The sequence below is a fragment of the Ruditapes philippinarum genome, unplaced genomic scaffold (assembly GCF_026571515.1).
Source record: "Ruditapes philippinarum isolate M1 unplaced genomic scaffold, ASM2657151v2 ctg2722_1_1_1_1, whole genome shotgun sequence".
NCBI lineage: Eukaryota > Metazoa > Mollusca > Bivalvia > Venerida > Veneridae > Ruditapes > Ruditapes philippinarum.
The window spans coordinates 47,699-73,746 of NW_026864168.1; the positions used below are offsets into that span (position 1 = coordinate 47,699).

The following is a 26,048-nucleotide window of genomic DNA, read 5'->3' on the forward strand; positions in this document are numbered from 1 at the left end:
TATAAGCGCTTTCGCATATCATTAGAAACAGAAATAAATTTACAAAACATGCTTAAATAATATTTTAATAAAATGTTATTTTTATATTATTCAAGCCATAATTGTAAATTTCAATTATTTATCAACTTGACGGTTACATTGAATGCCTTTGGCCCATATGCTGTAACATATAGAAGAACGTGTATTTTTTCTTCATTCGCTTTAACAATGCAATTGACAAAACAGTGCGAAAATGCTTCAATGCAATAATGAAAAAGAAAAACATTTACTAAACGCAAGAAAACAAAAAAAAAATGCAAAGAAAAAGAAAATATGCAATTATGCTTAGAAACGACGAATAAAAGTCAAAAACACAAATTTTATGATTGTGTCTTAATGCTACCTAATCATCAATTTGCTTTTTGCCTTTGCGAAAATGTTAAAACACCAAGCAAAGACACAGCTGGACTTTGTAAAAGCTTCAAAGCAAAAATTCGACATAATGTAAATCAGTCATCATAATTCTTTTTTTTTTAATTTTCTAATCTGTTATTGGAAGGTTTACAACAATACAACACTTTTTTCCCCTCATCTTTTAATCAACATACATATCTATCTATACGCAAAATAATAACCATACAACAATGTTTCGTGTCATGAATAATAATCATACTTCATCAAATATGTAAATATTTAATCTCTTTAAACTATTTCTACTTTATACAAAACATTTTCACCAGCTATATTAGCAGACTGAGTAAAATTTCCAGAACGTTAATAACGAATTCACTAGAACATGAAAATATTTTAACATTCTTATCACAGATTTTGTTGTACGCTATTTGTCACAATGTTAACTGTAATGCTTTTGATTTTTTAAGTGAGCTTCAAATGATACCTCATGCGAATAATATCCTTCTTTTAGCTTTTCCATCAAGAAAACAAACAAATGACTCCATGCATTTGCTACTTCCGTCGTGAACCGATCACCCATGCAGCGTTCCCACTGGCACATTAACGCTTCATAAAATATTTCAAAGTATTCTGGTTTAAATCCCTTGTAATTCTGATGCTGTTGTCCAAGGGTAAATAGAAATTCACATAGTTTGTTGTCCTCCTTGTCAATTTCCTCTAAACTATCGACAGCCGAACCGATGGCATTAATAAAACGTTTCCCATGCGCCTTAATTGTGGCATTTCTTGCAAGTTGTGAATGCCGAACATTTTCAACATGGAACAGGATCTTGACATCCGGCGATATTTCAAATATTCTTAGAAAAATCTGTAAACCGTTACCTTGTAAGTCTTTGGCCAATGTTGGCCAGGTTTGCTGAACCGTTTTTCTTTCCACTGGAGTTATGTCTGTATTGCATTTCAAAGTAAATATTATCCGTGTCTTAATTGGGTCTTTGTTTGGACTGATGTGTTTTAATGAATTCTTCTTATATTGTAAAGAGTTTGCACAACCCATACTGTTTTATTTCATGGTTTTTCAACTAAATGACAAAAAAGATATCCGATTAATTATTAAGATATTTATTCTCAAATGTAAGATATCGGTTTCAAAATAAACTATTAATGAATGCGTTAAATTAATATCATCAGTGTATTATCCACATGTATTTAGAAACAGTTCCATGACAAGCAGCATTTCACTTTAAACTTTCATTGTTTTTGTTTTTTTAATCCTTGCTAAAATTTTATTCCTTTTCAAATAGTTTGAACTTATTATTTTTATTTTATTTCTTTTTAATTTTTGTTTGTTTTAAAAACATTTAAATTCCCGTGTGTTAACTATATTGTCTGTTAACTGTTTCTGAAAATCCGTAAAAGTTAAATAAGAAGTGTCTTCTCTTGGTTTTTAATGCGCCCTCTGGCCTCAGCGAATTGCTACAGTTATCTGTTTTCATCCGTCAGCAGCCGTTTTCCGATATTGGAATTTCTTCATCTAGAGGCTCTTTTTATAATTGTCTACTTTCTCTGGAAGAAATATCTGATGAACAACAACACAAAAAATGGTCTTTCCATAATATGGATACAAATCACTTTATTCTTAACTGGTCACGTAGATTTGTAATTTATTGTTCAGCAACACAAAAAAAGAGTTTGGCTATACCAATATTTTGTGAAAACGATAATTATATGTTTTTTATATGAATAAACGCCTTTTACAATGAACATGAACGAGTATAAATTTATGTTTATTATCTCACACGTTTAAGCACTCTTATGAACTATGAATTAAATTTCAAAACATTAAAAGAAAATATTTATCAAAAACGATAACAAATCGTTTTACTTTAGAAACATTTTCTTACATAGATTGGTGGGTATTATGTTGTTTACATTTGAAAACGAAAACAAACATATGAAAAGCCACATGTTCATACAATTATTGTATCTTCCCGCTGTCTTTAACAAACATTTGTTTTTCTTGCACAATGCTTAATATGTATTTTTGCTCACAATGCATGATATCGATAAAGGCTGATTTAAATGATCAAATTTATCTAACATCACTTTATAAGATAACTATCATGCGTTTCTTTCCTCCGTCACTAGGACCCTTTGAATTCCAATATGAAACTATTGTATCCCTTGAATCACCCTTAGGATATGTTGTCTGCTTTTTAACTTTGTCTGTGGACGTCGTATCTGTATAAGAAGGTTTTATAACCTCTTATCCCCTTTAAAAATCATTGTGTTTAGTTCCGGCCATTGTTTCTAGTTTAGGGCACACGCCTTTATTACTTGTGGACCATATGCCGCTTTTCATGGAATGGCACTACTTTGTCACATTGAGGGTTCCATGATGACTGCTGTATGAACATATCTGCGGATGTTTATCAATTGAAAATTTTACAATTACATGTTTTAATGTTGATTTCTGCTTAAGCCGGTCCTGGGGGGGGGGGGTGAACGGTAGTTTGCACTTAACAGTACCGTCCATGAACACGCTAAATCAAACCGAGCCTGCAACATTTTGTATTTTGCCGTGTTGGACTCTATTTGTATGCCTATATACATTGCAATATGCTTCACTCTATCAAAGAAAATTGTAATTAATAACATTTAAAAGATATGCCATTTTGTTAGAAATAACGTATATTATGTGAAGACAATAACCCTAATATAATAAATAATTTAAGTATTTAATAAAAAAAACAGCCTGTTTTAAACAGTTTCGTTCTATCTATGTTATTGTTTCTTTTATTGTTTCTTTTTATACCCAAATATCTGATATTTTAATCACATAGATATCACATTTGCAAAGTGGAATTATCAAAATGCCAGTTATGTAAAGAAAACAACTCGTAAAATACATTTTGAAACTAATTATGAAATAAGAATTCCCAAAGAATGCAATTTTATCAAGAAAATGAACAATATACAACGTGATAATAGGCGATTAAATCCAATCTAAATGCTATTACCTGATAGAATTTGTGACCATTATATTACAAAACATCTCCATTTGAAATATTACTTTACCTCAGTCTACAGAATATTGATGTCTGTTTATCAATTTTATTACTAACAGGTGTCCATAACAAAACGTTTTCTCTTCTATATCAATTTATTTATGCGTCATAAAAATATCATTTCATGTTATAGTCTATTTAAGTAAATCGCATTTTAAATTGTATGTCTTGGGATAACAGTCTTTTGAAATTATGTTTGAAATATACAGTTCATTAGCTGAATACATCGATCGTATGTAAAATCAAAAGCAATTTAAATTAAAAAATATTATTTGAAAATATCAATTGTTAATTTAATATAGTATGGTCTTGCAATTACCCGACAATATTACGAATATAAGATAATACTTTATCATCTATGTATGTATCTTTTTTAATTGTGCTCATTATTTTACTGTTTCACTATTTATTACACACATGCAGGTGATCACATGGTGTTTCTTTGTATTCTATCATATACAATGTTTGATTTCAAAGTTTCTTAAACCTCAGTGTAGGTAGCTGAAAATATATGTCATCTTACACAAAACTAATAACGTTAATCTTTTCCTCTGATAAAATTTACTAATATATTTATTATGAAAGAACATGCGAAGAAATTTATGATATCCAGCGGCTGGTAATATAACTATTGTTTTAGTATCATACGTTATATAAGAGAAACATACATTGTTAAATAACTGCTACGAATTGATTTAAGCTAAGTGAATTTACTTTTCTAGAATTTAAACGTAAAGAAAAACAGATGTGTTCATACGGCGGTTATCATGGAACCTTTAATGTGACACAGTGGTGCAAACATTTTGATATGACGATAATGCTCATCATATTTACCTATTTTTAGACTTAAAGAATATCTGCGAAAGAAGACAACATTAACACACAGTATAATTTATCTTTAATGACGAATAATCAACTTGAAGGTATATTATAGACATTACTCTTGTCTTTTATTGATAAAGAGTGTTGTTATATATATGTAAGATTACACCTCTACATGTATGTCCTGCAACATTCTTTTACTAAATATCCAAATATAACTACAGTTTAAATATTGATAAAACGGAAATCATTTTTTAAGGAAAAAGCAAATGATTGATTCCTTTAAATGAAATTAATTTCGTTATAAACATAGTGCTGTTTGGTTATAACGAAATGAAATACACGTGACAAAAACAATGTACAATTATATCACACGTGTAACGCACATTGTAGTTTAGCAGGAATAAAAAAATCATATCTTATTCAAATTCCAATTTCAGTTTCAATACGATTTTCCTGATTTCTGATTTAATTAAAGAACTTTCAATTTGTCTGAATATATTAATTGCTTTGTCTTTGTTTTCTTTCAAGCAAGCGGATTTAATAAGAAAACTGCAGTGTTCTATTTCAGTTCTAATGGAGACCTGTCAGAAGTTCGTTTGAAACGTTTGTGAATCCAAAAATTGCTTTATTCAATTTTCCTTGCGAATATAATGTTTTCTTTGTAATTTCAAAGTAGTTTATTTGAATTTTGTTTACTGTTTAGTGCATTATTGCAATTTCGTCAGCTGAAATTTGACCGAACGCGTGAGCATTCAAATCAAATTAATTGACAAATTAAACTGATTTAGTCAAGTCACGTTTATTTATAAGAAAATAAACTGTGTGAAAGGAACAGCACGAAATATTTACATTGAGGCTAATTAAGACGGGTTCTGTGATGTAATACGACCTGCAGTTACTTAAAGGGAATGGCTCTTGAACACAGATTTTCATGATTTGGTCTCTTAAAGGCATTCAATTATTACTTCATCACCGGTTTTGTAAGTGTTTCTGAAAGCATGTATTTAAAAAAACGATCTGGATTTAGTTATTCCAAATTGTTATCAATTACGTCCTTGACATGTAAAAGTTATTATTAAGTTTTGTCCATGCATAAATATGAGTATATGAATAAATGGAACTGTTTAAATTGCGTTTTATTTTTATCTTTTATTTCATCTAATTGATTCATTTGACTTTTTAATCTCATTTTTTGTTGTTGTGAGTTTCGTTTTCTTACGACTTAAAACAAATTTATGTTTGATGTTCAAAAGTTAACAATGCTGTAAGTTATTTTTAGACTTCTTATATTATCTACGTCGAATTATTTAATAAATAATTTACATTTAGAACATTTATGTAATATAAGCGATATATTGCAATCTCTGTTAGGTCCGCCAAACGGCGCCAGTAATACAGACACAGTGTATTCAAGAATCGGAAACATTCAATATTGTTGAGTTGACTTGTCATTTTTTCACGAACATGGACAAAACTGTATATTCATTTCAGCAACAAGTAAAATGGAACTGGTTTTTAGTATGTTACTTCTGCAAAACTGAAAATCCGAGCAGACGTGACATGTTAAAATGGGATGATAGTTAAGTTTGGATAAATTGCCTTCATCAAATATAGCTAGAATAAAAGACTAACATCGAATATAACGCACAATTATAACAAAATATCCTTTTAAAATTTGTTTCTAGGTTTCTTCTGGAAAAACCCCCTCTAAAGGCCTAAAAAGATATAAAAAAAATTCTTTCTTATATCAGCTGTGGCACTTGTAAAAGAAAGAAAGCTGAGAAATATACTTGGATGATATTGGAAAATCACATTTTGTGCTATCCCTAGCCTTACAGCGCTTTTCAAAGTTGGTTCTTTTTCACATAAGAATACTAATTTTGGAAAAAAAGGAAGGAACGAATCATCTGAAATTTTGTATACAATTAATTTGTCTAGATCTACAACAAATGGATTATTAATCTCAAAAAGATTTTTCCAGTTCCTTAAAAAATGTCAGTGAAATCCCTTTAAGGCAATAAATTATTAAAACTTAGATATAGAAAGTTCCGATTTAAAAGCCCATTTAACCCACAAAATGCTATTAACCTTTTTACTTTTAGCATCTTTTTACAGTTTGTCATATATTTGAAATATCTTTTGCTTCTTTTGTACTTTGGGTATTGGTATAATTATAGCGATTTAGTAGTAATGAAAGTCAAAATACCACTTTTTGCACATTGTGCTATCTTCATGACAATTTACTGAATGTTCAGCACTTTTGTTCAATACATGACCTTTCTAAATTATAAACAAAATTATGTTACCCGCCAGTTTATATCGTACACCATGTTAAAACGAAGCTGTGACTGGCCGATTTGAGTTGACGTCAGGAGTCGCAAAACAGACGTGTAGACGGCAAAAAGACGTGCAGGACAGCGCTCGTATTTCACAAACAGCGTCTTTATGTATATCTATGAACACAATTTTAATACTCAGTCGCACGTTTTGTTACAATATGCCATTCCATTAACTATATTATATGTGAAGGATGAGTTTAGCAGTAAAGTTTATTTCTTAAATTAAATGCATCATTTCTTTATAAATCATAAAACACACAATTCTAAATGGTATCTGTAAAACTGCCAATATTTGTTAAATAGCAAATGACAACTCATGACATATCCTATATTTGTTAAACACAATGATTGTCGTTCCATATATTCTCATGACATTTAGCTCTTTATTTAACCAACGTATATTTTCCTAAAGAAAAGGTATCTCTTTGTAATTTGTTTACCTTTTTTTTGCCAAAATTTACCTATTTATCTTTGTTGTACAATCAGAATACACTTTTAGAAAACTATTTTATAAATAACTGACTCTTTGTTACGCGTGCTTTCTGTAACATCTATCAGTATGAAATCAAATACCAGTAGGTTTAAACGATTCTACATATAAATTGTATGTGGAATGAAAAATAAAACAATAAAAAAATAAAAATATAATAAAAAACAAGAAACAATCAAACAAACAAAAAAAAACAAAAAAAACAACAAAAAAAAACAAACGAAACAGTATGTTTCTATATACATGTGAGCGTCCTGGTGCCAATTCATCATGGTCTGTAAAAACGTATTACTCCTACGTAGGAGATAAAATAAAGTCAAATTAGGAATTCATAACTCCTACGGATGACTTTGTAGCTCTTGCGTAACATAAATGTCCTATAAAAAGCTGAAAGCACAGAATGCGACGGGTAACTAAGGGTAGCATATTATATAGGAAAATAAATTCAATTTGTCAAATTGTTTGTTTTTTTTATTTGTTTTTTTTATTTGCGGCAAGCTGCTTTAGTATCTACAACATTCTAAAGCCAGAGATGACATTGAGCGAAATAACCACATCTCTAAAATACGGTTTATGGTTGTGCAATAAAAGTTTCGACAATGGAAAAAGAAAACTCATCAAAAAAGACAACAAACGATTTAATTCACAAACTTATAAGTATTTATTTGAAAGCATGAGTTGTTCAAGAACAAATATATTTGTTACGTTGCCTTTTCCTATTTAACATTTGTTGAATTTACGTTCGAAATGTTTTTGCAATATTGCTTTGATGCAAAGAAATTGTCTTGAACTTATATATCATTCGGCTGAAATCTTCATTGATAAATATTTTATCGTCTTCCTTCGTTACCAAGAGATAGGGCGAAACCTTTTGTCTAGAAAAAACATAAAACATAGCCTTGAAGAAATTATTAAATTACAATAAATGTTACTCATTTAAGTATCATTTATATCAGTTAAAACAATTAACTTCTTAATGAAAAAAATGATGCTAATTGTGAACCTAGCACTAGTCGTTAAAGCTAATATGTTTATGAAGCATTAGAACATAAAATATCTCACCCAATTAAATTCTTTTCTTCTTATCTTCATAAGCTTTGACATTAACATATAAGAAGGTAAACAGTCAGGATAGCACATTTCATTGTTGGTCCCTTGTTGCTGGATCATGTTGGATTTGCGTGCATTAAACGCCGCCCTTCCTTGATGATCATATTTTTCATATCTAACACTTAACAGGAATTCATTACATATTGAAAATATCCATTATTTGAGATGATGTTTTTTTTATTCAATGCTTTGGACAATAAACCTCTATTTCAAAATGTGTTTTAAACATTCAAATGAATAATAAAATAATTAACTGAAAGCGATCCGATGCCAACAACAATGAAATGTATCATTTCGGCGCCATTATCCTGAAACAAAGTAATAAAAAAAGAAAATATCTTAAATTTAGTCATTTTTATTTAAATATCCATATGACATTTATGTTGCAAATGAATATTGAATTGACTTATTTGATAAACTTCAAATATACAATTATTCCATGAACAAAAAGAAGAAAAACATTGATTTACCATAAAACAACATCAATTTCCAGTTTAATTTATTGATGCGAATCAAAAACATTTCTTGTTATGACATTTTCTGTATCCATAATTTCAAAAGTAGGTCATTTCTTTTTAGTTGAAATAATCCTGCACAGTAATAGCTTATTCATTTAAACAAGAAAATGTCATCCATTTTGTGTCGTTTTAAAAATTAAAAATTACATCGTGTATTCAACTTACCCATTTTATTACGTATTTGTAAACCGGTATTTGGCAGATTGCATTCAAATATTTACCCAACCTGTTGTATTTAAAAAGTTATGTCTTTCTTTAATTTCATTGCTGTTTTACGCATTGAATCTGAAAGTCGTATGAGGTAAAATAATATCACGTACCTTATACGTGCGTACTTATAGATATGTTGGCCTACTTTTGACCATACTAATGAAGGAAAAGTAGTCAAACAGGAAATAGTCTTCAGACAATGTACTGCAAATTATGTTTAGGCACGATATATAGATGTAACAGCCCTTGTTTCAAGACATAATTACGCATGTTTAAATTAATAAAAAAGTTTATCTATAGGCAACACCATTAACGTCAATGTTTTATATGTCACTACGAAAAATGACGACCAAGACAGCAAAATCTGATGTATCTCCAGAGACACACATCAGTAAATAGAAATACAATAAAATTACTTCAAATTTCTTCAAAATATACACTTTAGATATTAAGTACACAAAATATAACAAATATCTGTCACAAATGTATGTCAAACTATAGGGACATCATGTTTTTGATTGAAAAATCATCACTAAGAGTTTCCATGAAAACTTTCAATAAAACTATAATAACATCCAGAACCTTAAACTAACATACTAAATCACAACAAAAGTTATTGTAAAATTGTGACTAACAAAAGAATGTGAAATGGAAATTATGTTGTTTTTTTTTCAGATAATTATTCTGTCCTTTTTTATGTCAACAATATTCTTACGTAATTTCTAGTGTTTTGATCAAATTCTCTTATTCTGTGTTACTCTTACCCACTTTAAAAGTACAATTCAAGTGAACTTTAGAAATTAAACCTTGTTATTTTTACCATGTTTGCTGCTGAATAATGAAGTAATTTAATTTTATGTCTGTGCCATCCTAATGACAAGAACAATAAAAAAACAAGAACACAATGAAATAATTACGAATTTTTAACCAAGAAAAGGATAAACAAAGAACCTTTCTGTTTGTAAAGTATAAGTACTGTAAAATTAATTCTCGCCTCTTGGGCTAATATATTTTAATCCTGTTTAAACATTATCTTTTTATTTTGTCGGACGGACGGAGAATGGGTAGGCTTAAAGCAAACAGCAATTCTATCCAACGTATTTATTGGTTACATGAATAGTTTATATTGTAATGAAGAACAAATGTTTCCAGTTACTTAGTAATATATATTTTATCATTGTGGTGGAGCGAGTCAAAAGATATTCAAGCATGTGTCTTGAAGATACTGGTTGATTGTGTAACACCTCTCCTATCTGCGTAAATAATTAATTGTGGTAGCGTGGAGCAGACAGGAACGATGTCACAGACAGAGTTCAAGAAATGGGAAGAATTCTATATGCTGCAGTCAAACTCAAGGCTAATTAACGTTTCAACCACTTTTATTTGGTTATCATATATAAAACATTCGCAACGATTTCATAAAATATATATTAGCAAAATGATAACGAATTCTGGCAAGCCTGGAGGGTGATCGATGAGGCCGTCCCCCGATAATAAGGACTGGAATGGACAAAACTGCTCTAAATAGGCTATTAATCTACAAAATCTTCACAATTAATAGATATATAGAATAATTTACCAAGTATATCAAAGTCTGGTTTCAGCAAAGGAATTGATCTACACCAACTGACTACTGGTCACGGAGTGGAGTGAGGAAACGCTGAAACCTCCGTATTTATAGGGGCGTTTCCTCACGAAAACTCACGAATCCTCAGTTCCGTGAGGAATTCAGGAGGAGACGCCAGGAAAATTTACTCACGGACTTTACCGAATAAAAACTATGAATAATTATTTCATTTACAACCATTGGGAACAATTCTACCCACAAAACTTGCCAGATAACAGGACGTAAAACAAATAATAATTTCATTCTAAAAATAAACTGTTTGTTTACATGTCAAATGAGGTCAAGTGGAGGAGTCTTATTGCGCATGCGTTAACTACTTCCGCTAAAACATGCAATGTGCGATGCAGGACAACGGACATGTTAATTACACAGAATATAAATAAATCATTTATGCAAACAAGTGATAAAGGTAATTCTCTTATAATTTACACCGATAGATAATAATGACATTTCGTATTTTTTACTGTTCAAAGGTGCAAACTCTGGTGACCTCAAAATCGTACCGAGAAATTCTCGATACAAACAATTACAATTTAATTAAGTCGGACAATTATGATTTAGTCACACATAAAATTGCAGGTGTAAACAGTATTTTTCCGGATATATTTCTATATAAAGTTATGTAAACATGACATTACAGCATTATGAATTAGCGCCGTAATTTTAACAATTAATAAATAAATAAATCAATCAAACATGGTAATGCCAGGCATTACATTTGTTTCATTCTATGTACGGTATGGAATTGGTAACAATTCTATAAATCTATAATATTTAAATCAAAATATCAGTCTGCAGCGTTCCAATTTTAGTGTTTAGTATGTGTGCTGTTGAAGCAACTACATGTAACATATTTTCTTTCTCTCTTTATGTATTTATGTGAAAAGCTTTTTAAGACAAGGACATACATTGAAGGGTACTGTCTACTTCTAAAAATTCTCAAATGCAGTTTAATTTTTACACTGCCTTATAATTTTATGGTGTCCAAAATTTAGAGCATTCACTTCTACTTTATACTACTTCATTTAATAAGTCTTGAAAATAGAGTTTCGTAAAGAAGAGGAAATATGTCTGGACAAACACTTTTTCTTAACATTGTACTGTAAGAGAAGTCTTTTTGCTCACCATTCTCAGATTTAGTGATATTGTAATTTCTATTTATAGGATATTAAAAATCGGATACAAATGAAAAATATTGTTGATATGAAACCTCGACGATCGCCTGATATTATGGCAAAATGTAAACATTGGTTCAAATGCAAGAGAAGATTCTTTGTATTGGATAGTGTGCAATGATAAATTTATACATCTCTTTAGTCTTTACGCAGTTTAAAATATATGACATCTGATACAAAACTGATAACGTAATCTTTTCTCTGCTAAAATTGAACCTCAGGATGTATGATAAAACTAACTGCAAGAAAATATATGAAAGCCAGCGGCTGGGAAAATAGTTAATGTTCGATGTAGATGAATTGTGTTGACTAAAGTTCAGTGCATACATTCCACCAACTACTGCGTATCGGCAAAACTGGCAATAAGATCAGATACTTTTCATATTTTTCTTATTTCAAAGCTATATCGTCATTTATCTCTACATTATTGTGTTTGATCTCTAATCACTTTTTTCTTTCTTTTCCTTTCTTTCCTAACTCCTTTCTATAGAAATCACAAAAGTAACTATTTTTGTGTTGATAATTAGGTTTGTGATTTTTTTTTTAGTTATGTATAATAAAATAAAAGATTTTTGTATAACACGACAATAGTGTTCATCGGTGAGAATTGCTCTTCTCATGTCTATTATATAATATTAACTATTACTATGTAAACTATTTATTGACCTCAACAAAAGTCTGAAATTGTATAATCGCCAATGTCAAATAATGACATATCCTATATTTGCTTATCATAAGGAAATAAGTATTTTCAATGACCAGAAAATCTCTATATGCTAACGATGTATAGATTTTTTTCTAAAACAAAGTAAAATATCCCAAACAAAATGTCACTCTTTGTTAATCAGGACTGGTAAACTTTTTAGTCAGAATTAACTTTTCATTTCTAACATTGCATTCTGAGTTATCGTTGGAAATTATATAGTTTCATGTGAAGATTTTCCTAACGAAATCAGTTAAACTGTCCACAGTAGTCAACGATAGCCTCTGTTGAAATTGAGCATGCAAATTACCTCATTTATCTTCGTTGCACAATTTTATATGAAAACAAATTGATGAATAACTGCCATTGTGTTTTGTTCGCTTTGTTTCCATGAATCGACAAAAATAGTTTCTTTGTTTACTATCTGTGTTGAATTACATAGGTTTAAACGATTTTACACACGATGAATATTAACACTAGTCTGTTGCATCTGAAAAATTCTAATTATTACATCTCACTTCAAATCTTGCAATAACAAACTGGATGATTTATTTCATGTTTTATTTATATGATAAAAATATCTGATGTTTTTCTTCTTTCTTTAAGAATTTACTTGATTTGATAATAAATTTTAAGATGACACAAAGAGAGTAAAATTCATGATTGTCACGAACTACATGTACATGCATATGCTTATTTATATCGAGATGAAAAGTTTCAACCTGATCTCTCTTTATTGTACAACAACAACAACAACAACAATCACTTTTATTAGAAGCCACGTCACAATAGTAACAATATGACTGATTAACATAAAATAAAGAGTGGGTAACATGATACATAAAACAAATTCTACTTTAAACTTTTTTCATCACATGGGGACAGTAATTATATTGTCAAAACTGCTGAAATGTTGTTTATGTTTCCAAATATACATTTATGATTAACTGATAAATAGTAAGTACATGTACATACATGTATGTAATACAATATATATGTTTACTTCTAGAAAAGGTGTAACAAAAGAGTAGTAGAGCATTATGATACTAAAAAAAATAATAATTAACACATTTTGTTATTATTTCTTCTATAAATTGTATAGTTATTTATCAAATTATCATACATACTAATGATACCTAATGCAAAGGAATATCAGGTGGCGTGAGAAAATACTAATACGTCACTACAGGTGCACGCTTTTCACGTACATAGACAATACTACGATATTGCAAATATTTACAACCGCTAAGAAAGGCTATAAATATTAAATCGTTCGTTACTAAGATAGTCAGGGATCATTATATGAAAATGAGGAAGAACTTGAATTCATTTGGATTTAACTTAGAAAATCGTTAGGCCTGTCTTGTTCTAGCTATTAGTCTTAAAGTGTTCAATAATAGAACGTGCTAAAAATACAATATTTTTAAGAAGATCAAAATTTTCTGTTGATAATAATTCCTTAAATTTCAACACGTTTGGTCTACTGAAAAAGTAAGTTGGGATGTATCGCTTTCTTTGCAAACAGAAAAAAGGACACACTAACATATAGTGAAATTCATCACCGACTTCAACCTGCAACATTTTCAATTTTGCCGTGTTGGGCTTTCTTTAGGGATTCTGTATTTATCTATTTCATTTAACATACAAAGATTGCATTTACGCGCTTCATATGGAAGATGTGAGTTGCGCCACCTTCCTATTTCAACAGGTAATTTATGATTTCCTGTTCTAAAATGGAAAAGAGTGAACCTTAGATTATTTGGTAGTATATTTAGATATGCTTCAAATGATATATCATTTTTAAATAGCCTATAGTTAATACCTTTAGATGAATTTTCAAGCTGACTGTGCCATTTTTGTACGAATTGATCAATTAATACCCTTTTTACATGCTTATAAGTATTGGTTAATAAGAGCGAGTTTTGATATGTCCAAATATATGTATGGCCCGTTTGGTTTAATATGTTTTTTATGTGGTTTAACCACTTGTAGTTAACAGTAGAGTTCAGCATATGATTATAACAGATGTGAGATATTTTCGTTGTATTACTTGATAATAGTTTACTCCAAAAATGAATCATTCTCGATTTGATTACAATTTCAAGTGGATATCGTCCAAGTTCACCATATAACATGTAAAGTGGGGTGCTCTTTTTACTTTTAGTAATTTTCCTAAGGAAATCGCTATGTATTCTTTCAATCATGTCTAGATTTTCGTGACCCCAGACCTTGCAATTATATGTCAATATTGGAAGAATCGTTTGATCGAATAGTTTTAATTGAATATCAAGTGGCAAATCCAAATTGAAGATTCGCGTATACAGAAGGTGCATTGCTTTATTTGCCTGACTTGCAATCAGTTTACGGGCATTTAGAAAACTACCCGATGAAGAAAAGAGAATACCTAAATTCTTATAATCTTTAACTATTTCAATATTTAAACCTCCTAAATGAAATTTAAAGTTTTCTGGTTTATTAGTTCCAAACACAATAATCTTAGTTTTAGAAATATTCACGGTCATTTTCCATTCTAAACAGTACAGATTAAAATCATTAAGTAAATTTTGAAAAACTGATTCGTTTTCACTTATAATGACAGTGTCGTCGGCATATAATAATACAAACAATTTTAAATATGTAAGGACATTGTCGTCAATGTTTTCAATATCAATGCCTTGATTATTGCGAGACAAATGTTCTTCTAGGTCATTAAGGTATATAGAAAATAAAATTGGGGACAAATTTTACCCTTGACGGACCCCACAGTAACTCTTGAAAGATGGAGAAATACTATTGTTAATAGATACACAAGATTTAATGTCCTGGTACATAGTATATATAATTTGTAATAGTTTGCCATTAATACCCGTTTTAAGCAATTTTCCCCAGAGGCCTATACGCCATATTTTATCAAAAGCGGCTGAAAAATCAATAAATGAACAAAACAGTTTTTTCTTTTTTGCTTTAAGTTTATCAATGAGAAATTTTAAGGTGAACACATGATCGGTTGTTGAATACTTTTGCCTAAATCCGGCTTGGTTCTCGTTTAAAATGTTATTGCTGGTTAAATACTTATTTATTCTTTCATTTAATACCGCCGTAAAAATTTTACCTAAGCAACTAAGTAAAGTTATTGGCCTATAATTCATAGGGTCACGTGACGAACCTTTCTTTTTATATAACGGGACGATAGTACCGATTAGCCAACAATCAGGTAGTATTCCCGAATCAAAAATTTTATTTAAAAAAATCGCACAAAATGGGAACCATAAACTCTTTTGTACTTTTAAGGTATTCATTATATATAAAATCTTGAGGAGATGCTGCCTTTGAATTATTACTTTTATCAATCATTTTTATTATTTCTTCCTTTGAGATTTTACAGTTCAAAATTTCGTTTTGATTTAAATTGGCGTCTGGCATGTCAAAGTTATCACTGTCATCATAATTTTTATCCGAAATTACCGATTTAAAATAATTATAAAATGTTTCGACGTCGGGTGAGTTTTCTGGTGTTGAATTTACGTTTAAATTATTTAGAATTTTCCAGAAATCTCTTGGGCGTCTAGAATGCAATTCTCTAAGTTTTCGCTCATTTCTTGTTTTATGCTTACATGTATATGTATTTATTGTCTGTTTATAGTGTTTACTTGCGCGGTTCAATTCACACCTGTATTGGTCGTTTTTATGAATGAAATACTTTCTACGTGCGATATGATATCGCCGTCTCGCTTTATTGCATTGAGGCCCAAACCATGGTTTTGTAAAAGAAGAGTTACGCATTGTTTTTGTACATGTATATTGTTTTCGTGAAAAGGTATCCTTAGCTGAATTGTTAAATAATATGCCAATATCATCTGCGATTTCATTTATTTCTGATTTCGTGATATTTATAGTCAACCGTTTTATTTTTGCATTTATTTCTGCTAATTTGCTTTTGCTTAGATTTTCTATAAACTCGATTTTTTTATCATTTTCCCATTTAGGAGGCCTTAAGTTTGACATACTTGTTTTATTGGTTTCGGCAGTAAAGTCTTGATTTTTGACGGACAATGTCAGTGATAATGCTAGTACAGAATGGCCATCAGAAAATAAATTGTCTACATCAAGAACTTGAAAATTAGAAAAAAGACTAAAACAATTGTGCGAAAAAACAACGTAGTCAATAACGGAAGTTCCTCTAAAAGTGCATTTACCAACAACCTTATCTTCACACATACGACCGTTTGCAATAAAAAGATTATTACTTTTACACAGTTCTAAAAATCTTAAACCAGTAGCATTCGTTTTTGTGTCGCCTTGAAAAGGTGACATATAGGGGTTACTTTTGTCGGCGGTGTCGGCGGCGGCGTCTGTGTCGGCGTCGTTGTCGGCGTCGTTGTCGGCGTCCCCTTAAGCTTGTCCGGAGCATAACTCAGTCACTATAAGTCTGATTGACTTCAAACTTAGTATGCATGCTTCTTTCGATAACCCGAAGTGCAGTGCACAAGGACCGGTACTCTGCAGTTCTTATTTTTTGAGTTATTGCCCTTTGTTAATTTTCATACTTTAATTTTGTCCGGGCCATTTCTCTTCAACTAAAAAAGCTATGGACTTGAAACTTCATAGGACGATAGATCTCATTATTAAAAAGTGCAGTGCACAAGAACCAATACTCTGCACTTCCTAATTTTTGAGTTATTGCCCTTTGTTAATTTTCATACTTTATTTTTGTCCGGGCCATTTCTCCTAATGTATAAAAGCCATGGACTTGAAACTTCATAGGATGATAGGTCTCATTAAGAAGAAGTGCAGTGCACAAGAACTGGTACTCTGCATTTCTTATTTTTTGAGTTATTGCCCTTTGTTTATTTTCATACTTTAATTTTGTCCGGGCCATTTCTCCTTAAGTATAAAAGTTATGGACTTGAAACTTCATAGGATGATAGATCTCATTATTAAGAAGTGCAGTGCACAAGAATCGGTACTCTGCATTTCTTAATTTTTGAGTTATGGCCCTTTGTTAATTTTCATACTTAATTTTTGTCCAGGCCATTTCTCCGAAAGTATAAAAGTTATGGACTTGAAACTTCATAGGATGATAGATCTCATTCAAAAGAAGTGCAGTGCATAAGAACTGATACTCTGCATTTCTTATTTTTGAGTTATTGCCCTTTGTTAATTTTCTTACTTTATTTTTGTCCTGGTCATTTCTCCTCAAGTATGAAAGCTATGGACTTGAAACATCATAGAATGATAGATCTTATTGATAAGAAGTGCAGTGTACAGAAACTGCTGCTCTGCACTTATTATTTTTTTAGTTATTGCCCTTTGTTATTTTTCATATTTCATTTTTGTCCTGGCCATTTCCCCTAAACTACATTGTTCACAAGGCGACACATCCGACTCGCGGAGTTCTAGTGTTATCAGAAGAGTTTCTTTTCGCTTGGAAATTATTTTCTTCTAAATATTCAATACAGTTAAATTCACTGAGAAAAGACTCATCTAAATCAAAAAATGTTGTTAAAAAGTTATCAAAGCTTACATAATCAGGTAAAGATGCTGTGTGACCATTAACATCACCGATGAGAATACAATATTTATACAAAGAACATTTATCAGAAACATCATTTTCAAAATTGAAAAATTCATCGTCATTAAAAAACGAGATTGTAGTGGAGGTACATAGACGGCTCCTAATATCAATATAGACAAAAATAATTCAGAATAACTGTCGAATTAAATTTACGTCAAAACGTAAATATTTTAAATATGTATATGATATGAAACCGTAAATAATTTGAGTTACAGGAACTTTAAGCAATTTTTCAAAAAAAAAAAAAATACAACAAAAAAAAACAAAAACAAATATTAAACAAAACAAAAACAAAACAACATAATATCTCTGCAAACAAAAGAGAATAAGAACAATTTTGCTGTCAGGGATGTTCAGTTCTGTCATTCATATTGTGCGTGACATATTTATATCAATATTTGCGTCACTAATTTTATTTCGTGCATTTGATGGATAAATTGTTACATAGATGATCCAAACTTCAAAGGTAGCATTAATTTAGTGTTTTCAGTTCAAAGTCATAGGTTTTAATAATGTATTTGTACGGATAACATCACATTTATTTAACTCATTATAATAATTAAAGTGAGGTGAGACATGTTATTGTAAATGAAAAAAAAGATAAAAACATATAAGCTGACGAAAGAAGACATCCAGACGCCCGCTAGTTGCTGGACTTTTGCATGAAAGTGCATCTGACCCAACGGCTTTCATAAGCTAGCTGGATAGCTTTCTAACAAGTAATTGTTTAAGAAATTGTTCTCGTTTACATGTTACTCAGCATAACAGTATATTAATATACAATAATATACAATTATATACATATTACAAATGTCAAATACAAGGTGTGTGTTTGGAGGAAAACGAAAATATCATGTTTAATATCCATAAATGTTTCGTATATTGTTCACTGGTATATCGTAGGATAGAATCAGTATAGAATCAGTAATGTCCTTGACTTATCCAACTGATTTTTTTCACAAATGAAATGAGATAAAGTTGTATTAGATGAAAAAATCACGTAGTCACTACATAATACGTGCGTACTTATAGATATGTTGGCCCACTTTTACGATACTAATGACGGAAGAGTCTTTCACACAGGAAATAGTTTTCAGACAATGTAGTAAAATTATACTTGAGCACGTAACAGCCTTTGTTTCATATCATTTCAAGGCATGTTAAAATAAATAAATGAGTTTTACCTATAGGCGACGTCATTAGCGTTTGTGGTTTTATGTCACTGGAAAACGAAGATCTAATTAAAGACCTGAAAGTTCGCCAATACGGCAAAATCTTGATGGACTGTATTTTAGCAAATCTCTGTTAAGAATAAAGAAAAATATTAAAATAACATCCGTTTCAAAATACAAAATGTATACACAATATGTGTAAAGTACAAAAAGATAACAAATTTGTTTAAAGGTTTGTGAAACAAAAGGGAAAACATGTTTTAGATTGGAGGACATTGAATAAGAGATTTTATGAAAACTTCATTTAATCTTCAATTTAAATATTTATTTTTATCTCAGCAAAAGTTGATTGATATCCAAATTATATTTTTTTCTTGGCACATAAGGACTGGTTGTCATTTCCTTCAAAAGCTACGTGCTTAGCGTTTTTCAGATTTGTATGCTCTGTGCCATTAGAAGTGAAACACACACACGCGCGCGCGCACACACACACGCGCGCACGTACGCACAACACAAAAACAAACAACAACATGTTCTTCCATATTTTGAGGTACGTAACACAAGGAAGCCTTAACAATGACTTTGCGTCAAACAACGGTTATCAATGCAGCAAATAAGCTTGATGTATGATAATGATTTCTAACTTGAAATTCTTACAATGACATCAGATTTGAAAGATTTACAAAATATCACACAAAAAAGATTGATTCTTAAAAGTTTATAACAATGAAATACTCATAGACTAACATTTTAAAAAGCATAATGTTTATGGAATATTAAGTTACATCATTTGCTAAAATTTCTTGTAAAATTGTGACCAGCCAATTGAATGTTAAATGGAATTTCTGTTTTTGTTAGGTAATTATCCTCATCAGATTTATGTCATAATTATTCTTACATAATGTCTAATGTTGTTTTGTTTATACAACTTTGTTGCGTCTTAATCAAATTTGGTTAGACTCATTTTAAAAGTGCAATTCAAATAATCTTCAGGAATAAAACCATATCGATAAGCTATTTTTTACCATGTTTGGTGTTGAATTATTAAGTAATTTCATTTTCTTGCTGTGCCATCCTAATGACAAGAACAATAAAAATTCAAGACTGGTATAATCAAAGAACCTTACTGTTTATTAGGTATTTAGCGTAATCCTTTAAATGAATCAATAACGACCTATGTGTGTATGTTCTTTTTGTTAGTAACGTTAAGCAAGCACTCTGATTATGAGACACGAGTCATTTGCAGACAAGATCATGTAATTAATCCTAGACAAGACTATCAATACCTAGAAAGTTCTAGATTAAAATTATTATTGAAATATATGCATAAGGTCAATTTTGTGTCAATTTTTACTATTGCATGCGCATTTTACACGTTAGATAACCGAAAAGTATACAGATATAATTTGTTGTACAAAACCAAAGATAACCTGATTAAAATACTTTTAGAACAAATCCTTTACTTTTAAAAAAAGTTTAAAGCTAAAATGTATGCAAAATATGGGTAGTTATTGTTAAAATGATAGTTTACAAAAAAAGTCACTTTCCGAGCACAACTAATACATCAATTTAGTTACATTTTTATTAAAGATATGAAAGAAAAATGTTAGGGTACGCTAACAGAATATATACTTATGTTGAGGTGCTTTGGAACCAAATAGTTTACAACATTGCATTGCACTTTAGAAATACATGACGCCTAGGAATTAAACTCGTTTCAATGATTATCATGAACAAACTCAAACCGAGTGTGAATCCTTTGATGTTCATTTATTTCCCCTTTTTACGGGTTTTATGTTAAATATAAGTATTTTTCCTTAATTTCTGGACTTTGATTCTGTGCACACACAATTTTTGGACCTAAGGCCAGTAATTACTTCGAATAGCTCAATATTTAACTTTGATCACGATTGATTGATTTCTGTTTCTGGTTATGCACTTCCTGATATTAGTTTAGTTTTTGTCACCTTTTAATATAATTCAAATGGATCGAAATAAATCGAGGAAAATTAAAGAAAGTGTCTGGAACTATTTGTTCAACATTTCATTACTTACTTTTCCGTCACCTTGTTCATAAATTCTAATATTTACAGAGCTTTTAGCCTTACCACACATGTGTACTCATAAAGTTCCACATAATACAATCACGATTTATGTTTTATTGCTTGCGATAACAAAGGTCAGGGTGATAGTACCATAAACATCCCTGGAAATAGAATGAGCACGGACATAATGTAATTTTTGTGTCGTTACGCTTCCCAATTAACTTCAATTTTAACACCTTCTAGACAGACATTCGATTTGTCGACTAATCCTTTCATTCGACCTTTCGTACAGTTGTGTTAACCAATCCTTTGCAGCCATACTACGCTTGCGTAAAATCCCACAACTGCACTGAATAAAAATATTACAGGTTGAAGGTTTTTGTCATATTTCCAATTTGTTTACATTCCCTTCTGAAAGATGAGAAAATGAATTAAGTTATAACATACAATCAAAATGCATTATATTAACTAGCGACATGAAATGTTTAAAGAATCTTTTTATAAAATGGAAGCCTTTGATTTCTTTCAAAATTTTAGGTACTTTTGTAACAATTGCATAACTCTTCAAACATAAAAAATAATAATTCGATTAATGATTACAAACATTATATTGGGGGAACGTCAGAAGAATATAATCAACGATAGGAGCAAGAACAATGTTGAAATTACATAAAATATATTATCAATCGTTGTGCTTCGTCGGCTCCCATCATTTATGGTTTTATTGTACCGATAATTATTCTTTATTCCTTGTAATAAATATAAAAAGCACTCACACAAACAAACATTTATCTTTATTAAGAAACATTTTTATTATTATATCAAGAAAAGGGAAGCATTCAATGAATGCAATAAATTACCGAATGCCACAAAATGAATAGTTGTGACTTTGAACATGCGTTTGCGGTAATAACTACCGTTCATTTACAGATTTTATCAAAATAAAGAAAACATGGAACACATTGATTTGTTGCCGTGAGGAATGTCTTGTTATGTTTTTTTTCAATCTTTTTATTGTGTTAACAGCAGATGCCAATTACTGTGCATCAACTGTAAAAGGTTGCCGTTCTTCATAGTCTTAAATTGTTCTCGTTGACGTCAAATATGTCAATACATTTAAATTAACAAAACACTGGCCGGTGTTAACCTTTTACCTCATGAGCATATTGTGAAAAATGGCCGTTTTCATTAAAAAGTCTCCTGTTACAAGTTCAAACTACTATGAAACTATGAAAAATGCTTCAAGACTGATGAAACTTGGCACAAATGTTGACTGGACCATAGCCTCTGTAACAGAATGCTCAATCTTTAATTTATTGTTACCATGGCAACGGGGGGACGTTTCAAAATTACCAGAAATCACTATTTTGCATTGTTTTCTGATTTCAAAGTATTGCAACTTCTCAATGGACTATGATTGAGTAAAAGGCTTTTCAGCGTTGGTTACACGTTACCTTACGATCAATCTGAGGCCATTTTTAGCCTGTCACAGGTCCAAAATTTTCTTTTTTCGATGATTGGGACTGCCGCCTCTTTCAAACCCCCTGATGTACGTACCTTTTTGAAGGGGGCAGCGCCGAAAAAGTGATCACTTTTTATCAGTATTTCTCAAACGAAAACATGTGCTTGGGGCCCAAACAGGACATTTTTTCACTACTTGAGGCCTAAAGGTTGGGGGTCAAAAGTGCGTTGCTCCGCGTATATATGAGGTTAAGGGTGAAGGTGCGTGAAATCTTTAATAAGTAATGTGCAAATCTTACGATTTATTTACATTTGTCAAATTAACTTATGACTAGATATAGTCGTTTGGTTTATACTTTAAAAGAAAACTCATGGTTTTCTCAAATGATAAATTGTATTTGCATCTCTGACTAACAAGGACTTATTCGATGTCATTCATCCCTAAAATAGTTAACCAAATGACATTCAACACTGATGTTATTGATGTCGCCTAAACGACAGAACTCATTAATTTATTTTAACAAGCAAGCTGACGGAGCAGGGACTGTTAAGTACAAACAGTGTATATCATGCTATTGTATAATTTTGTACACAGAGTTTGATATTGACAGGGTTTTCTACACTTACAGGAAAAAACAGTGTTTGTCAGATAACTAAATATTTGTACAAATCCAAGTCAGACGCAAGCGGGCGTATGTGAAAGTTTTTAATATACTTATATTTTTAAAAAATTGTGTCATTCTGCAGCAAATCATGCGTCGTACGTCTCAGCTGCGAAAAATTCAAGCACCGGATGCGCAACAAGTACTAGTATACAAAAAGTTCGAAGTATTTAAGCTTTGTTCTGAAATGAAAAACTTTGTTAAAAGCGTTAAATCATGCATATGTTTTAACGTTATTGAATAATCACAAATATTTTATCAAAATGCATTTTATTAAATGTCATTAATAATGTTTACAGGATAAAAGATATTGTATAATTATACGTTTGCCAGAGTACTTTCTGTCAATCAAAATGTGACTTCAGTCCTAGGGTTATTTGGTATAAACAATTATAATCAAATTCTTTCTGACCTAATTTTGAAAGTACATTTTTTTTTCAATCGGTAATGTTCTAAAATAAAGTGTGTTAATAGCTAATTTTAACTATTTTCTGTTGAATAATTTGATTTCTTCCTGTGTTACACTAATTACGAGAATAATAAATAGTTGACAAGACAAAGATTGCGAGTTGTCACACACAGAAAAAAAGATAAGCAGAGAAATGCTCGTAAGCATAAACTAAGATAATTGGAACCTTTAAAATTTACGAAAAAAAATATGACAAATGTTGCAAGCTCGTTTAATAGAGACTCTTAACAAACAAGCTGCCGTCACACAACCACATCCCCCACCCCTTATATATTTTCCTTGTATTTGATATGTTAATATATGACTTTTTACATATACGAATATTTTTTAATTAAAAATTCTACCATTTCATGTTAAATGATGAATTCTGCTTAAGCTCGTGCCAGGGGCCTTCAACGGTAGCTTGCACTTTCGAGTACTGTCTATGAACAGGCTCAAACCGAGCCAGAAACATTTTTAACATAATGTGCAATGTACAATACAACGTTCACTTACACATTGGTCCAAAAATAAATCCAAATCTATAGAAACATAATTGTCTATATTATTATTATTATGATTATGATTATGATTATTATTATTATTATTATTATTATTATTATTATTATTATTATTATTATTATTATTATTGATTTGCTACAACGCAGCTGCGACTTATAGATCCTGACAGTTATTGAATACCGGAAATAGATATTATTGAAAAGTGTATAATTTCATATTTGTTTTGACAATCCTGAAAATCCTTATGTTTGCAATTCAATCATCAAAAATAAATCAGATTAATTTTTAATTAATTTTGATTTAAGGACAGTGCAGTTCAAAATGAATTGACTTCTTCAATACAGGTCAAACGTAGTCTCTCTGCAACTTGTTTCGCATTTCATCAAGAACCTGAGCAGAAAATAAAAAAAGTATAATCTTATCACGTTCACTTGTTGTACGAACTTAAATGTCATTTTGAAGTACAGGTCGGGAGTAACTTTTACTTCTTTGTCTTGTTCTTTCACTACTAATGGTGTCCAAAATGTGGAACAGCTACTTTCACTTAGTAAGGCTTCCTTTCATTAATTCTAAAAATGTGTCTCTTGAATGAGGAGGAAATGCGTCTGAAAAAACAACATTACTTTGCTAAATATCGAACGTGTACTTTAAGAAAAATGATAATGGTTCAGTATTTTTAAATTGAATGGGAAGTAGCATTTGTTGACTATTGTCATTTTGTTATGAAGATTTTTTGGATATTTAATTGAAGTCGAAATACAAAAAAAATACAGGTGTCCTCCATAGTTATGTCTTTGAGTAAAATATATAGTTACAAATATTGCATTCTTTTAACCGTGTTTGAATAATAAAAATCCTTCTTTCGTTTTGATCGCATTTACATATGAGCAATCGCATTTCTAAAAACAAAAGATAGCAAGTTTCGCACATGTCTTGCATTTGCTCTATCAACTAACTTATTTAAATAATCTTTTAAAACATATCACATATCAATAGATGTTTACAAAGGGTCTCTTAACGGATTTATCTTATGAAACAAGCATTGCCCCTTTTAAAGTAAATGTATTTGACGTTTCTCTAATGTAACAGATGTCTTTAAATCTGTGAGTTTAAAGATGAGGAATTTTAGATGTTAAATCTTTCTTTATTTCAATTTACATCATATTTTAAATTTTATCATGTAAAAGCCCTGCCAAAACGTAAGATTTATTAATTTTCAATTGCACATGACATTATAACTTGGTGCAATTTTGAATGCACTTTTTACATGGTGTTTCAATTATTTTTCTATATACTTGAAACGTTTCCATAAGGAAATAGATTTTGAAGAACAAAAAGATTGTTCAGACAAATATGTTGTCTTATAGATATATATCAGAGAAAACGTGATTTTAGTCATAACAGGTGAAAGAGGTTATCTGTACATTATCTTTTATATATTAAATTAAAATAAAAACAAACTATGTTAATCTTTGATAAATATAACTTACACAAACATTCCGAATGTTAATCAGCAGGTCCTTTATTAAAGTGCATTACGCTCATTTTTTTCACTGTCAAGTTGAGTTGAATTGATAATATATTTCAAAAGATTGGCTATTAAAATAGTGATTGACTAATGACAGATGATCACAAATGTTGATCATACAATATAAAATGACTTAACTTTTTTTAAGACTGTCCCACTTTTTTTTATTTTAAGAAT

The 26,048-nt window shown here is 30.3% G+C and overlaps 1 protein-coding gene across 1 annotated transcript; it reads right to left on the reverse strand.

Annotated features, from left to right (window-relative positions):
* Positions 1–525: 525 nt before the first annotated feature.
* LOC132724693 (neuroglobin-like) lies at positions 526–1,993 on the reverse strand. Its single transcript, XM_060709623.1, has one exon. It carries the CDS (start codon positions 1,448–1,450, stop codon positions 833–835), a length of 618 nt encoding a protein of 205 aa, XP_060565606.1. The 5' UTR covers positions 1,451–1,993; the 3' UTR covers positions 526–832.
* Between the last annotated feature and the right edge of the window lie 24,055 nt (positions 1,994–26,048).